Source organism: Carassius gibelio, chromosome B20, assembly GCF_023724105.1.
Source record: "Carassius gibelio isolate Cgi1373 ecotype wild population from Czech Republic chromosome B20, carGib1.2-hapl.c, whole genome shotgun sequence".
Classification (NCBI taxonomy): domain Eukaryota; kingdom Metazoa; phylum Chordata; class Actinopteri; order Cypriniformes; family Cyprinidae; genus Carassius; species Carassius gibelio.
In genome coordinates, this window is record NC_068415.1 from 27,266,994 (window position 1) to 27,281,332 (window position 14,339).

Consider the following 14,339-nt stretch of genomic DNA (forward strand, 5'->3'; position numbering starts at 1 on the left):
GACTTCACTGATCAGAGCAAGAGCGTCGAGAAATGTCACAAAAGGAGTGTGTTTTTGGTTGCCAGGGCAAGACAACCCTGCACAGATTACCAAAAGAGAAACAGCATTAAGGGACCAGTGGATGGAGTTTATTTTTACAGAGCATCAACGGAGTTGTGCAAGTGTTTTTGTTTGTTCCCTGTATTTCGAAGATGCTTGTTTTACAAACAAGGCCCAGTTTGACGCCGGATTTGCACATCGTTTATTTCTTAAGGATAATGCAGTCCCAACGAAAAAGGGTCACGATCGTGTGTTGGAACCGCAGGCGGTGAGTAAAACTGCTTCAAATATCTCTGTGTTGTTAACTTAGCTAAGGCGTGTAAGCACATCAAGTAAACAACATGCGATGTTGTCATCAAACTGCACTTTCCACATGTACAGCTTAAAAAAAAAAAAAAAAAAAAAGACGACATAAAGTGGAACTTAGTCATTTTCCAAAACCGCTAAGCAAATTTATACAGTTTCAGTACATACCACATAGAGACGTCGTTGCTGATGCTGCTCTTGTTAAATTTCAGCCTCTGGATCTGTGTCACAGCTTCCAAACGCTATCAAAGCAAAAGCCTACTGGCGCTCGTGATTCTTTAGCTCCGCCCACACGTCACGCCTCTAGGCGCTCGTGTTTTTCCAGGAAAAATCAGTACAGACTATCTTTCTCTTATAAATATAATAAAAATAAAGACTTTTTGGAGTTATGAAGGATGCAGTACTACTCTATAGGTACTCAAGATTAACAGGATATTGAGTGAAAACGAGCATTGTTTGTTCCCCTGCATTTCGAAGATGCTTGTTTTACAAACAAGGCCCAGTTTGACGCCGGATTTGCATATCGTTTATTTCTTAAGGATAATGCAATCCCAACGAAAAAGGGTCATGATCGTGTGTTGGAACCGCAGGCGGTGAGTAAAACTGCTTCAAATATCTCTGTGTTGTTAACTTAGCTATCGACATGTGAGCACATCAAGTAAACAACATGCGATGTTGTCATCAAACTGCACTTCCCAAACGTAAACCATTAAAGAAAAAAAAAAAAAGACGACATAAAGTGGAACTCAGTCATTTTCCAAAACCACTAAGCAAATATATACAGTTTCAGTACATACCACATAAGCACTTTCACACTGCCAGTGATGACCCGGTATATGTGTGTGCTTTCACACACAACCCTTGAAGATACCGTAACGACACGTGACATCAGCGTGTGACGTGTAATGTACGAGTCGACAACGCTAGGCACGTTATACTTTCACTGAAGCAAGCAAACGGTCTCGGCGTCAGCGCGGAAAGTGAGGAACTAACTGATCTCTGCTTCATTACAGTTTGCACATATGTTTTTGTCGCGAACGTTGATCTTCCTTCAAAACAGCCGGTAAAAGAGTCGCGCGTCATCACTTCGACATGGCATTAGATCTGGCTTTTGTTCACATAGTGCTCGTCCCGGGTCGAACCCCGCAATGTTACTAGGTCCCCGACCCGGGTTCAATTCGGTAATCAATCCCGGGACGTGGTTGCTTTCACACAGAAGGCGACCCGGCAATGTTCCGGCAATGTTCCGGCAATATTGCGGGTCCGACGTGCAGTGTGAAAGGGGCTATAGAGACGTCCTGCTGTAGTCGTTGCTGCTGCTGCTCTTGTTCAATTTCAGCCTCTGGATCTGATTCTGGATCATAAATATACGCTGAATCTGACTGTTAGCCATGGTTTGTTTTGGATGATGTTTTTTTACTCAAGGTAATGTCACAGCTTCCAAACGCTCTCAACGCAAAAGTCTACTCGCGCTCGTGATTCTTTAGCTCCGCCCACACGTCACACCTCCAGAAACTCGTGTTTTTCCGGGAAAAATCAGTACAGACTATCTTTCTCTTATGAATATAATAAAACTAAAGACTTTCTGGAGATATGAAGGATGCAGTACTACTCTATAGGTACTCAAGATTAAAAGGAGATTGAGTGAAAATAAACATTTCACCCCCCCCTTTAAATGATTACTTGGGCATGCCAGGTCACATCACACTATCACTTTTTACTTTTAACATTGTGAAAGCTACTCTAGGCCTTCATAAACATAACTGTTTTAAACAAATGGAAGAGACACACCTCTAAACATATTTTTGTATATTTCTGCCCAAATGTTGTCACACCCCATGTCCTCATCGTCTGCAGAAAGAAACTGACATCAAAGAGGACTGAAGATATTTTACTGGAGTTTGATTGCATTGTCCTCATTGCACATATTTTGCGTTTAATTTTTCTATATATTTATTCATGTTCAGTATCAGTTAGCATTTATTTATTCAGCGGAAAACTGTGTCATTTTTTGCTACTAATTCCCATGCCATCTTATTTACATTGCTTAGCCATTCAGATTACATTACCCTAATAGAAGCAACAATATATTATAAGGAAACTTTACTTGCTATATAGTGTGAATGCTGCAACCGGTTAAAATAAGCAGAGAAATAAATATGCAGCTTGAAACCACCTCAGCTTTTATATAGGGATTTAATTGGTAATAAGAAAGACGAGTAAAGCTTGTAAAGAGTGTAAAATATTGTATTTTTTATTTCCAAATGGGAAATGTTAACAAAATGGCAGGTTAAAAAAATGGGAATGGTAATTTTAGGTGCTTACTGACACTTAGAATCCTGTCAAAGCAAGTGAAATGCAGGAGAGGGGTTTAAAGACGTCCTGATGAGCACTGTACAAACCAACAAGGGACATGGTACTTTTGAGTGTTCCCTTGATCCGAATCCAAACAGTTCCATATAGACTTATGCTAGATTAAATAAAATACATGGAAACAAATACAGTTGAAAAGCGTCCTAACATAATAAACAGCACATGAGGATAGAGAGCAGCTCTGGAGGTCTGATTGAATGAGGCTGTGTCCGAAACCAAAGACATCTGCTTTGCTCACTCAGTCAGTGACTTGACAAACCACATTTCTCAAAATATGTTTCAGACTAGCAGTCATGTCCAAATATCATAAACAAATTCAAGAGCGTATCCTCAGCAGGAAAATTGTATACATTACTTAGACCTAAACAGTAGTAGTACCTTAAAGTCCCCTATTATGGCTTATGAAAGGTTCATATTTTGATTTTGGGAGTCCCCAACAACAGGTTGACATGCATGCAAGGTCAAAAAAATAAATAAAGAAATGCTTACATTGTCTTATAATATGCATTTATTTTTTCCTTACTTGCTCAATGACTCCCAAACAATTCGCTGAACAATTAATCTTTCCAAACCCCTCCTTTGCGTGACACTAATCTGTGGTGATTGGTCAGATTGGATCAGGCCTGTAACGCCTGATAAAGCAGTGTTTGTGAGCGCAGTGCTGCTTTGTGTACAGCGTGACCGGGGAAACATTGCAGGATGTGTTTCATTCACTCAGAGCCGTGTTACACACTGCAAGAAAGGGCACTTTCAAAACATCCATAATAGGGGCACTTTAAAGGTAAATACTTTGAGATACTAAAACACGGGTAATAGTTAATAATAATTAATAATTCCTTACATTTATATAGCGCTTTTCTAGACACTCAAAGCGCTTACATAGTCAGGGGTTATCTCCTCATCCACCACCAGATAGATAAGGTACAACACTTTTCTTTTGAGGGTACAGCCCCAGTGACATGCTGTTGTACTTCAAAAAATGTTAAAAATAACTTTTTTTTTCTGACAATAGCCTACATAAGTTTAGCTAACTTTACCTCTGACTTAGCAAGATTCACTTTAAACGTTTGCTCCTCCATGACAGTATCAACTACTGTCAACTAAAGAGAATCTTGCTAAAAGATTCTGAAAGAGAAAACTGATAGTAGAAAGAGTTTCTCAAATGTTTCCTGGCAGTAACTCGAATGAAATGTACTACAGTAACTCCAGTACATACAGAAACACATACATGTAAAGTATGTTTCAATGCCTAGAAAACAGGATGTTGGATTTGAATATTGGATTCAAACATTCTTGGTAACTTCCTTTAAAATACTGAATGCAAGTATGCGGTAACAGGCCAAAAAAAACAAACAAACAAAAAACATCTATAGTCAGAAATAGCTGGAAAACTAAATGATGCATTTTCTGTGTGGAGATATTCTGATGTATGGCAGTCTTTAACATCTGGCTAGAAGTACAAAGATGGGTAAAATAATTCTTTGTTACATTCGGTTAACATCTAATCATTTGGAGAGGGTGTCAATTCAAATTAGTATCTTAAGTAATGAAAAAAAATTAAATAAATTGTGTGAAACCAACTTCCTCTGCAGGTTGAGATATTTTAGAACCACTAGAATAATAAAGACTGCATTTTTATTCCTCCATTTGGAACATGACCTCGCCAGCAAAGCAGAAAATGAATAAACCACATACATTCTCAAATTCAACACTTGTTTTATGCACGGACACACGCCTAAACCCTTCACAGATGTCCAAAACTGCTTCTTTGCAAAGCAACACAAAAAATGAGTGGGGATTACGAAACAAAAAACCTGAATGAAAACAAACTAGACCTTAAACAGGCATCTCATATTTACACTGAATACAGGCATCATTTCATATCATTATAATGGGTACGGCCACAACTCAGAATAAAAGCCTTTTCACCCACAATTCCTCCTGTTCGCCTCCCCAGCTCGCTCACGTGTACACCCCTCAAGTTGAAAGTCTGTGCAATCGGTTCAGTCTTCAGTCGACTCGTGTGTGTGTGTGTGTGTGTGTGTGTGTGTGTGAGCCGCAGGGGAGTAACAAAGGCTTAGGTGAACTCATGAAGCTGTACATGCCTCCGGTCTGGAGGGAGTCCAGGCCACTTGAGACGGCCCGGGGAGGATGAGCCCAGGAGGCTGGGTTTAGAGGTTGTCTCCGGGCTGATATTGAGGTTCGGTTGCGGTGAAGTAATCCTCGAGGAAGGCTTGCAGGTACTCGAAGGTGGGCCGCTCTTCCGCGTCCTTCTTCCAGCACTGAACCATCAGCTCGTGAAGGGAGCTCGGACAGTCCTGGGGACTCGGCATCCGGTAGCCTCGCTCCACTTGTTCCAGTACCTCTCTGTTATTCATCCCTAGCAAAAATGACACGAGACTCTTAGCACAACAATACTGTCAGTATGATCATCTGAGAGATTTTATGGATGCCACCTAGGAAGATAAAGCTATAAAGGAGTTTACTTTAAGCTGGCTCTCGAGGTACACCGTCCAAATTTGATCAAACTCATTTGCCTGTAACTATTTAGTAACGCTAAAGAACTTGATTAGCTTGTTCCTGTTCTTCAATTGGATTAGGGCTGCAGCTGAACTTGTATACACATAATAAATATAAAACACATCACAAACAATAATCTGTCTTCATTTGGAAATCTAAGGGTTTCGGGATTTCTCCTCACTATTTGGTACATGTGGTCATTTTTACTTGTTTGCAGACTTAAATTTACAGTAACATAGAATTATATTTAAGTATACTGAAGTTTAATGTTTTGATAGTGTGTGACAAGTTTTGGTAATAAAATAAAATGTTTCCTTATTTGCAGAAGAATACATATTAAAAGTCTGCACTAATCGTGCTTATTGACTAGAATAACTAATGCACGTGTTCATTGAACAGTACTTTTTACTTTTTAGCAGTACTTTTGTAATTTTACTTGAATAAAAGAGGTACCAACATTTTATCGGAGTGATATTTTACAAGGGACTCTGTACTCTTACTTGATTTGTGTACTTGGTCCACCACTGACACTGAAGACATGCATATGGACATCTATCCATCTTAAGACCATTTAACCATTTAAAGCTGTGTCCTTTCCATGCCATTAGTGGCACCAAATACAACTGATAACATTTTAAATAAATGTTAATTTGAAATAAAATCTATTCTCAAACACTCCCTCATCTTTCATTAGTAGTTTGAGCCAGCATTGCTATGGTGAGCTAGTTGGGATGCTCAAATAAACAGAGCATGACCTTTATCTCCATGTCCTGTAGGTTTTTTTGTTACCAAGATGTTTTCAGAACGATTTATTTTCACAGAGACATTGAAAAGACGTCACTTTTGAACCAGAAACACACACAAAAAAGAGATCAATAGATTTTGCGACGATGACTGGGGAGATAAGAACAGACTATCAATCTGTCAATCAAACCAGACAATATCACTGCGTTTGAAGCTTTGTGAGGGGTTAATCAGACCTGCTTCTAAATACAAGGGATCTTGGAACAGAAGTGCACTTCTGAAGCCAGAAGATTACTCATCATCATGAGGGACATGACCACATTTCAACAGGACTGAGAGAGAAACGCCTGCAAACATCTGTGGATAATGCAATACTGCGTTGACACAATGGCATCTCCCACTCCGCCTTACATTCCAGCCAAGATCACTGGATTTAATTTCTAGAATTTGTGTAGATCTACAGTAATTCATCATCTATCAGAGTTTCAGCATCTAATCTTTTAAGAGTATGAGAGAAATTTTGAAAGGTGTGGAAACTGCGGAGTTTGAAATAAAATGGAAAAATAAAGTCTGAGACTCGGCATGCCTCTCAGAAATTGGTTTATGTAACAGCAAAGAAGGTTTTTGAAGGTCACATTAGTTCTGACATGATCTCTTCGAGAGATAATATTCAAGGCAATGTTAATGTGTTTGGTTTTGGTGGAATAGATCTGCTTCTCTGCTGCAGCAGAACAAGTACCAAGACCTTCTACTGCCAATACATCTACAACATGCTGCTGTGAGCATGTAAGAAATACTGCTGCTGCACGTAAATATGAATAAACGACGTAGCTGGTCTATACAGGTGGAGCTGGGGAAGGAGGAGGGTTTCTTAAGTGTGCTATGGAAAAAACTGGCCAAGTATTTGAATGTTAACCAGCAAGCTCATTGGCTGCTGATGAAACAAAAACCATAATAATGAATAATGAATATATATATGAATATATAATGAATATGTCAAACTGAGTTAATCAGTCAACCCATCATCTAGAGTTTCATGACATAAGTTTATATTAATTTTGCAATACTTCTAGGGATCACGCAGAGCACCAGTTTTGGAATGTACCTGGATATGGAACTCTGCCTTTAGTGACCAGCTCCGTGAGCAGGATTCCGAAAGACCAGACATCAGATTTAATGGTGAACTTCCCATACAGAGCCGCTTCAGGAGCCGTCCACTTGATAGGGAACTTTGCCCCTGAGATACAGACACAGGAGAAAGAAAGATAGGTGCTAAAATAAACATGCACAGGAATATCTCTTCTTAAGGTCAGCAATCAACTATTAAAACTTTGAAATCATGAAATCAAAATAAACATATTGTTTACATCTTTCACATGGACAGAAGAATAAGAGACAGGAAATAATTAGAGACTAGAGACCGGGAAAGGTCCTTAAGGTCTGCAAGGACGCAGCTAATCTACACAATATATGTTGGAGCGTTGTGTTGTCTTATTTTGTTTAATTCATCAGATCACAATATTCTAAAACTATGTAAAATATGTATAGTCAATCTTTCACCAAGATTGAATTAATCTACTGCTCTTTTGAAACAACTTTTCTTTTCTGCTGATGTATACTGTGTTTACAGATAATAACAGTTCACTTTTCACAATCCAATCAAATCTCATTTCCACGTCAAATGTGACTTCTTTGCTGTATAAGATTAATTAATCTGTAAATCAATTTGCTTTCAGAAATGGCGGATTTCGGCACAAACAATGCAGGCAGTTTGGTGGCAGAACTTTGTGTGCGATGAACATTTCATATTCAAGACAGTTTCATGGGATCGTGCCAGATCTTCCTTTTTCTTGGCCACTTTATTGAAAATAAATTGTGACATTTCAGGTAACTTTTCTAAAAGGCTTGCTGTCCTCTTCTATCCAATTCTGGAATCGGAATTGATTTTCGATTGCCAACCCCACACTGGTCACAATTCTACTTCTGATGAACATGATGAAAGACTTTTTCTTCAGGATGGGGGTGGGGGGCAACAGCATCCTAAACAATACATACATGTATGTGTCCAGATGGTGTGTTTCTTACCCTGTCGGGCAGTGTACTCATTGTCCTCAATGAGTCTGGCCAGGCCAAAGTCAGCGATCTTGCAAGCCAGGCTATCGCCAACCAGAATGTTAGCAGAGCGCAAATCTCTGTGAATGTAGTTCATTCGCTCGATGTAGGCCATACCTCCAGCCACCTGAAAACACAAACACTTACTCTGAAATCTGCTGAGCGAAGCCTAGTGCTGACGTTACGTGAGGTCAAACTAAGAAATATTGCATTATGTGTGTTACAGTGCTGACGCAGCATTATAGGGTACCTACATATAATAAAACAATATAATATAACTTCATACACATCATTCTTTTCAGACGGAGTGATTAAAGCAGGGTTATTTCATCCTTTATTTGTTACATCATTGATTTACAGTGGCAACCAAAAACTATTTTAAGTCCCATACCTATTATTATCTGTCTTTGAAATAAATGGTTGCTTGCTGTTTTTTAAGTGTGGCTGTAGTATCTAAATATTTTTTGGGACCACAGTAGATCAGGTTTAAATGAAGTGGCTGTACCTGGGCAGCCATGTCGACGAGGTTGGGCAGCTTGAGTGCCCGTCCCTCCTCACCCTTCAGAAAATCTAGAAGACTTCCTAAAACGTAGAACATGCACATGTTAGCTTCAGCAAAACAAGGAACATGCTGCTACTATATAAGCATGTGTACACACATACACTCCTTAAAATAAAGGTGCTTCACGATTCCATAGAAAACCCTTTTTTTGGCTAAATGGTTCCATGAAGAATCTGGGAGAACCTTTCTGTTCTCCAGAAGAAGGTTTTTCAGGTTATAAAAGGTAAGAAAAAGATCGATCTGTAAAGAACCTTTGACTGAATTGTTCTTTGTGGACCAAAATGTTATTTCTATTGCATCGCTGTGAAGAACCTTTTAAGCACCTTTATCTTTAAGAGTGTACCTGCGTAATCTTCAATAAAGTGTATGCAAAATTAATTCATATTTAAAACAGCCAAGTACACTGATTAGAAAATTTACTTTGAACTTTGTCCAGGTTTTAATGCACTATAAACAAAACAAACAAAAACACATTTAAATAAATGGACATTGATTTAAATGTTTGGGGACTACTGTTTTACTTATAATATTGTTACTTCTAAGAGAGGGTGGATTATGGCCTTGTTTTAATTTATTTTTCATTGGCGAATAACATACGGAACTTAGGGAAGTCGTGGCTTAATGGTTAGAGGGTTGGACTCCCAATCGAAAAGTTGGGGGTTCTAGTCTCGGGCCGGCAGGAATTGTGGGTGGGGGGAGTGCATGTACAGCTCTCTCTCCACCTTCAATACCACGACTGAGGTGCCCTTGAGCAAGGCATCGAACCCCCAACTGCTCCCGGGCGCCGCAGCATAAATGACTGCCCACTGCTCCGGGTGTGTGTTCACAGTGTGTGTGTGTGTTCACTGCTCTGTGTGTGTGCATTTTCGGATGGGTTAAATGCAGAGCACGAATTCTGAGTATGGGTCACCATACTTGGCTGAATGTCACGTCACTTTATACAGTATGTGTGGAGTTCAGGAATTTTTCCATCAAATGTCCATTAGGTTTTCTAGCAGTATTAGGTTAAATGTCTGCTCCCTCCATTACTGCTCTTCAAATTCAATTTAAGGTTAGAACATCAACCTTCAATCCCTATTTATCTTCAATTGGATTTTTTCTCATTCAGTCAGGCCTACAAAACCCATCAGTGTTGCTAAAATAGATACATTCTATGTCTGTCCTCAAGTTAACCCACTCTTCACTTTTACAATGAGAACGACGGCTGACCTTTTCCCATGTACTCAGTGACGATGTAGATGGGCTCCTCAGAAACGACGGCGTAGAGCTGCACTAGTTTATCATGCCGTAATTTCTTCATGATCTGCGCTTCCTCCAGGAAGGACTCTGGAGACATGGTTCCCGGCTTGAGGGTCTTCACAGCCACTTTAGTGTTGCCATTCCATGTGCCTGACAGAAACCACACAGCAGAGAGTCAAAGGCAATGCACAAAGCTCCAAGAGGAACATGCCACAAAATGACTTTCATGCACACCAAAAAAAGTTCATGCAAAATTAATTTGCGATTAAAGCAGCCATTATCACACAAGTACACTGATGGGGAATTCACTATGAATGAATTGTGCCCATTTAAAGCATTGTTTATTTCTATTCACTTTCTATATGGTTTTAGCCCTCTTAAATTAGGAATTGTGCAGATCAATGCAAATTTGTGCTGAATGCAATTTGTTAAAAGTGTGCTTGACTGCATGGCTTCTTATGCAATCTTAAGTATGTTATTTTTAGTATACATAGATATTTTTACATTGCAACTAATTTTTTTGTGTGTGTGATCTACATTGTACTTGTGATTTGTGGCTGTTTTTCTGCTGGATATAGTAGGAAATTTCAGCAGATATAAATTTTTAAATAAAAAAACCTCCACAGCACTGGAATCTGCTTGCCTTTAAAGGACACTGCAATGGTGGATATTTTGACAATTTGAAGTTCGTAACTTATTGGGTATTAAAATACCTTCTGGAATCCTAGATTATTAAGGGGGGGGGGGGTGAAATGCTATTTCATGCATACTGAGTTTTTTACACTGTTAAAGAGTTGGATTCCCATGCTAAACATGGACAAAGTTTCAAAAATTAAGTTGTACGTTTGAAGGAGTATTTTTGTTCCAAAAATACTCCTTCTGGTTTGTCATAAGTTTCGGAAAGTTTTTTTCGAGTATGGCTCTGTGTGACGTTAGATGGAGCGGAATTTCCTTATATGGGTCCTAAGGGCACTTCTGCCGGAAGAGCGCGCGCTCCCGTATAGCAGAGCACTGAGAGCACAACAGACTTCACTGATCAGAGCGAGAGCCCGAATTGTCACAAAAGGAGTGTGTTTTTGGTTGCCAGGACAAGACAACCCTGCACAGATTACCAAAAAAGAAACAGCATTAAAAAGAAAAGAAACAGCATTAAGGGACCAGTGGATGGAGTTTATTTTTACAGATCATCAACGGAGTTGTGCAAGTGTTTTTGTTTCAAGGGTCACGATCGTGTGTTGGAACCGCAGGCGGTGAGTAAAACTGCTTCAAATATCTCTGTGTTGTTAACTTAGCTATCGGCGCGTAAGCACATCAAGTAAACAACATGCGATGTTGTCATCAAACTGCACTTTCCACATGTACAGCTTAAAAAAAAAAAGACGACATAAAGTGGAACTTAGTCATTTTCCAAAACCGCTAAGCAAATATATACAGTTTCAGTACATACCACAAAAAGACGTCGTTGCTGATGCTGCTCTTGTTAAATTTCAGCCTCGGGATCTGATTCTGGATCATAAATATACGCTGAATCTGACTGTTAGCCATGGTTTGTTTTGGATCGTTTTGTCCTCACGATAATGTCACAGCTTCCAAACGCTCTCAACGCAAAAGCCTACTGGCGCTCGTGATTCTTTAGCTCCAACCACACGTCACGCCTCCAGGTGCTCGTGTTTTTCCGGGAAAAATCAGTACAGACTATCTTTCTCTTATGAATATAATAAAACTAAAGACTTTTTGGAGATATGAAGGATGCAGTACTACTCTATAGGTACTCAAGATTAACAGGATATTGAGTAAAAACAAGCATTTCACCCCCCCCTTTAAAAGAGACATCCGAGGATCCCAACCAAGCCAGAACTCTGCCACATGGCTCAACCAGCGACAAGAGTTTTGGGCTGGACAATCTGACTAATGGCAGGCGAAGATTAGTTCGTATAATAATTAAAGTGCTTTACATTCTTCTGTCCACTGAATATCTTTTTATCCAACTTGGAAAACTTCAGATTACAGAAGAAAATGTTACGAACATCATCTCATGTTTACTTGCAGGCAATGACGAGGTGGTACTCAAACGGTTACATCTGATGTGGTACCTGGTTTTCTGTGAAATCTGTGTGCCTCTTTTCATTAAAAGTGAAATATCAGCAGTGTCCTAAAGGCAATAATTATAATAGGCAGATTCAGGTGATGTTTTTGGATGCAGATCTACAGGGAAGTGAGTGAGAAAGTGAGAGATGAGCACACAACCACACTTATCTTGAACAAGACTGCTTGTGATTAATAGAGATGTGGAACAGAAGAAACACTCTCCTGGGCGATTAGTCATGATGAACACCAATGACTCAACTTGATACTTACCGTCCTTTTTCTTACCTCCATTCACTGGAATGGTAACCACATGTAGAAGAATCACTAAAGCTTTTACAATACTTATTAAAACAAATCAGTACTTGAAAAAATGTGTGTGCAGAAATTAGCTCTAGTCTGTCCCTCGAGGAAGGTTTGTTCCTGTGAAAAAACTTTACATCAGCAATGACAGGTTTACATGTTCATCTAATCCTTGTGCATGGTTTAGATCAAAAGAAATGGGTTTCTGGCAAAAATGAAGATTTAAAACCAAAAAACTTCCCTCTAAAATCCCTCTAACTAATTCATAAAAGGAATACTCCATTTTTTTTTTTTTTTTGGAAATAGGTTAATTTTCCAATTGCCCTAGATTTAAACAGTTACGTTTTACTATTTTCGAATCCATTCAGCCGATCTCCTGGTCTGGTGGTAGCACTTTTAGCTTAGCATAGATCACTGAATCTGATTAGACCGTTAGCATCTCGCTCAAAAATTACCAAAGAGTTTCTACATTTGTCCTATTGAAAACGTGACTCTTCTGTAGTAACATCGCGTACTAATACCAGCGGAAAATTACACTACAGAATTAACTAGAGAAGAGTCAAGTTTTCAATAGGAAAAATGTAGAAACTCTTTGGTCATTTTTAAGGGATGCTTGATGCTAACGGTCTAATCAGATTCAATGATATATGCTAAGCTAAGCTAAAAGTGCTACCGCCAGACCCAGAGATCGGATGAATGGATTCGAATACGGTAAAATCAACTGTTTAACTCTAGGGGAGTTGGAAAATTAGCCTATTTTCCAAAAAAGTGGAGTGTTCCTTTAATTAGTTAATAATATAAATAGTTCACACATGCAAACGAAAATATAGTATTATCTGCTCACACAGAATATTAACAAAACATTTATTCTTCAAGATTAAAATTAAATAAAAGTTAAAAGTTACTGGAAATGTGGAAATGAAATGGCTGAGGGATGTCAGAAGATTGTCATAAGAATGTGGCGAGCAACCAATCTTTTATAACTAACAGGATTAGATGAAAATGCTTCTCTGAAATCTTCATCTGTGTGGAATCAGAGAGTGGTCTTACCACACCAAACATCAGCGAAACAGCCGGCCCCCAGCTTCCTGTCCAGCGTCAGAGACTCGCGTACGATTTCCCAGGAGTCATGGCTAAGTCCCACCGTTTCAGGGATGTAGACCATGCACACACCCGTTAAATTAAAGCACAAACCATCTGCACTCTCTATAAAGGAGGAGGGGTAAAGGGGTTAACTAGCAGGACGACGGGGGAACATGCAATGAGAGAGAAGGAGTGTGGTCATGTTGTCCTGAGAGGGTCCGTCACTTCACAATGTCTGAATATTTCAGAAATGGATTTACGTCCATTGAAAGAGTCCATTGTTTGTTTTTTAAGCCAGAAGGATGTCTTGTCAATTGTAATTTCACAAATACTTTTGTTAGAGCTTATTAGCACATACTGAACATAAATAAATGAGCTTACATATCCAGATGCTTGTAAAGTAACTCAACCCCTAACTTTGACCTCACTCCATCTCCCTCTCTGGGGTGCGTTTCCCAAAAGCAACTGCGGTCCCAAATTTCCGTAATTAACAATAGATTTCAATGGAACTTGTGACCATACAGTAGTTGGCTAACGATGCTTCTGGGAAACACACTCCTGGTTGGCTGTTGCTTAGCACTGTGGGAGGAGCCATACCCATCCAAACCTCCCCAAACTGGCCGTTGCCTAAGCGCTTAATGAGTTGCAGCGACTCCCGTGGAATCTCCCACACGTCTTTGGTTTTGACGGACAGGTCAGTGAGCCTTGGCATCCCTTTGTGGCAAGGGACGACCAAACGACAGCAAAGCCCCGCTGCGCGCTCTGAGCGTGTGCACACAGACGTGAACAGATACACAGAGTGTCAGAGAGAGAGAAAAGACGAGCATCAGAAGACCTGAAGAAAGCAGTGTAGAGTTTGAGCGTGACACCTGCAGATAGTGTGCAATTTGTATCGCTTGTGAACCCATGTTGCACGTTTCTTTCAGTGGCATCTGCTCTTGTTTATGAATCACTTAGTGTCACTGCACGATTG

At 39.6% G+C, this 14,339-nt stretch overlaps 1 protein-coding gene across 5 annotated transcripts in view; it reads right to left on the bottom strand.

Moving 5' to 3' along the window:
* Positions 1–2,571: 2,571 nt before the first annotated feature.
* fynb (FYN proto-oncogene, Src family tyrosine kinase b) overlaps positions 2,572–14,339 on the bottom strand; it is a 50,871-nt gene continuing 39,103 nt past the window's right edge. For 3 of the 5 annotated variants that reach the window (XM_052586275.1, XM_052586273.1, XM_052586274.1), the window contains 6 exons: positions 13,964–14,128; positions 9,866–10,045; positions 8,600–8,676; positions 8,068–8,221; positions 7,088–7,219; positions 2,572–5,098 (listed from right to left, as the gene is read on the bottom strand). In XM_052586275.1, coding sequence (XP_052442235.1) covers positions 4,890–5,098; positions 7,088–7,219; positions 8,068–8,221; positions 8,600–8,676; positions 9,866–10,045; positions 13,964–14,128 — 917 coding nt within the window. In that variant the 3' untranslated portion in view covers positions 2,572–4,889. Of the gene's footprint in view, positions 5,099–7,087; positions 7,220–8,067; positions 8,222–8,599; positions 8,677–9,865; positions 10,046–13,333; positions 13,490–13,963; positions 14,129–14,339 lie in introns of all 5 variants that reach the window. The other 2 variants (XM_052586277.1, XM_052586276.1) reach the window with 2 other exon arrangements.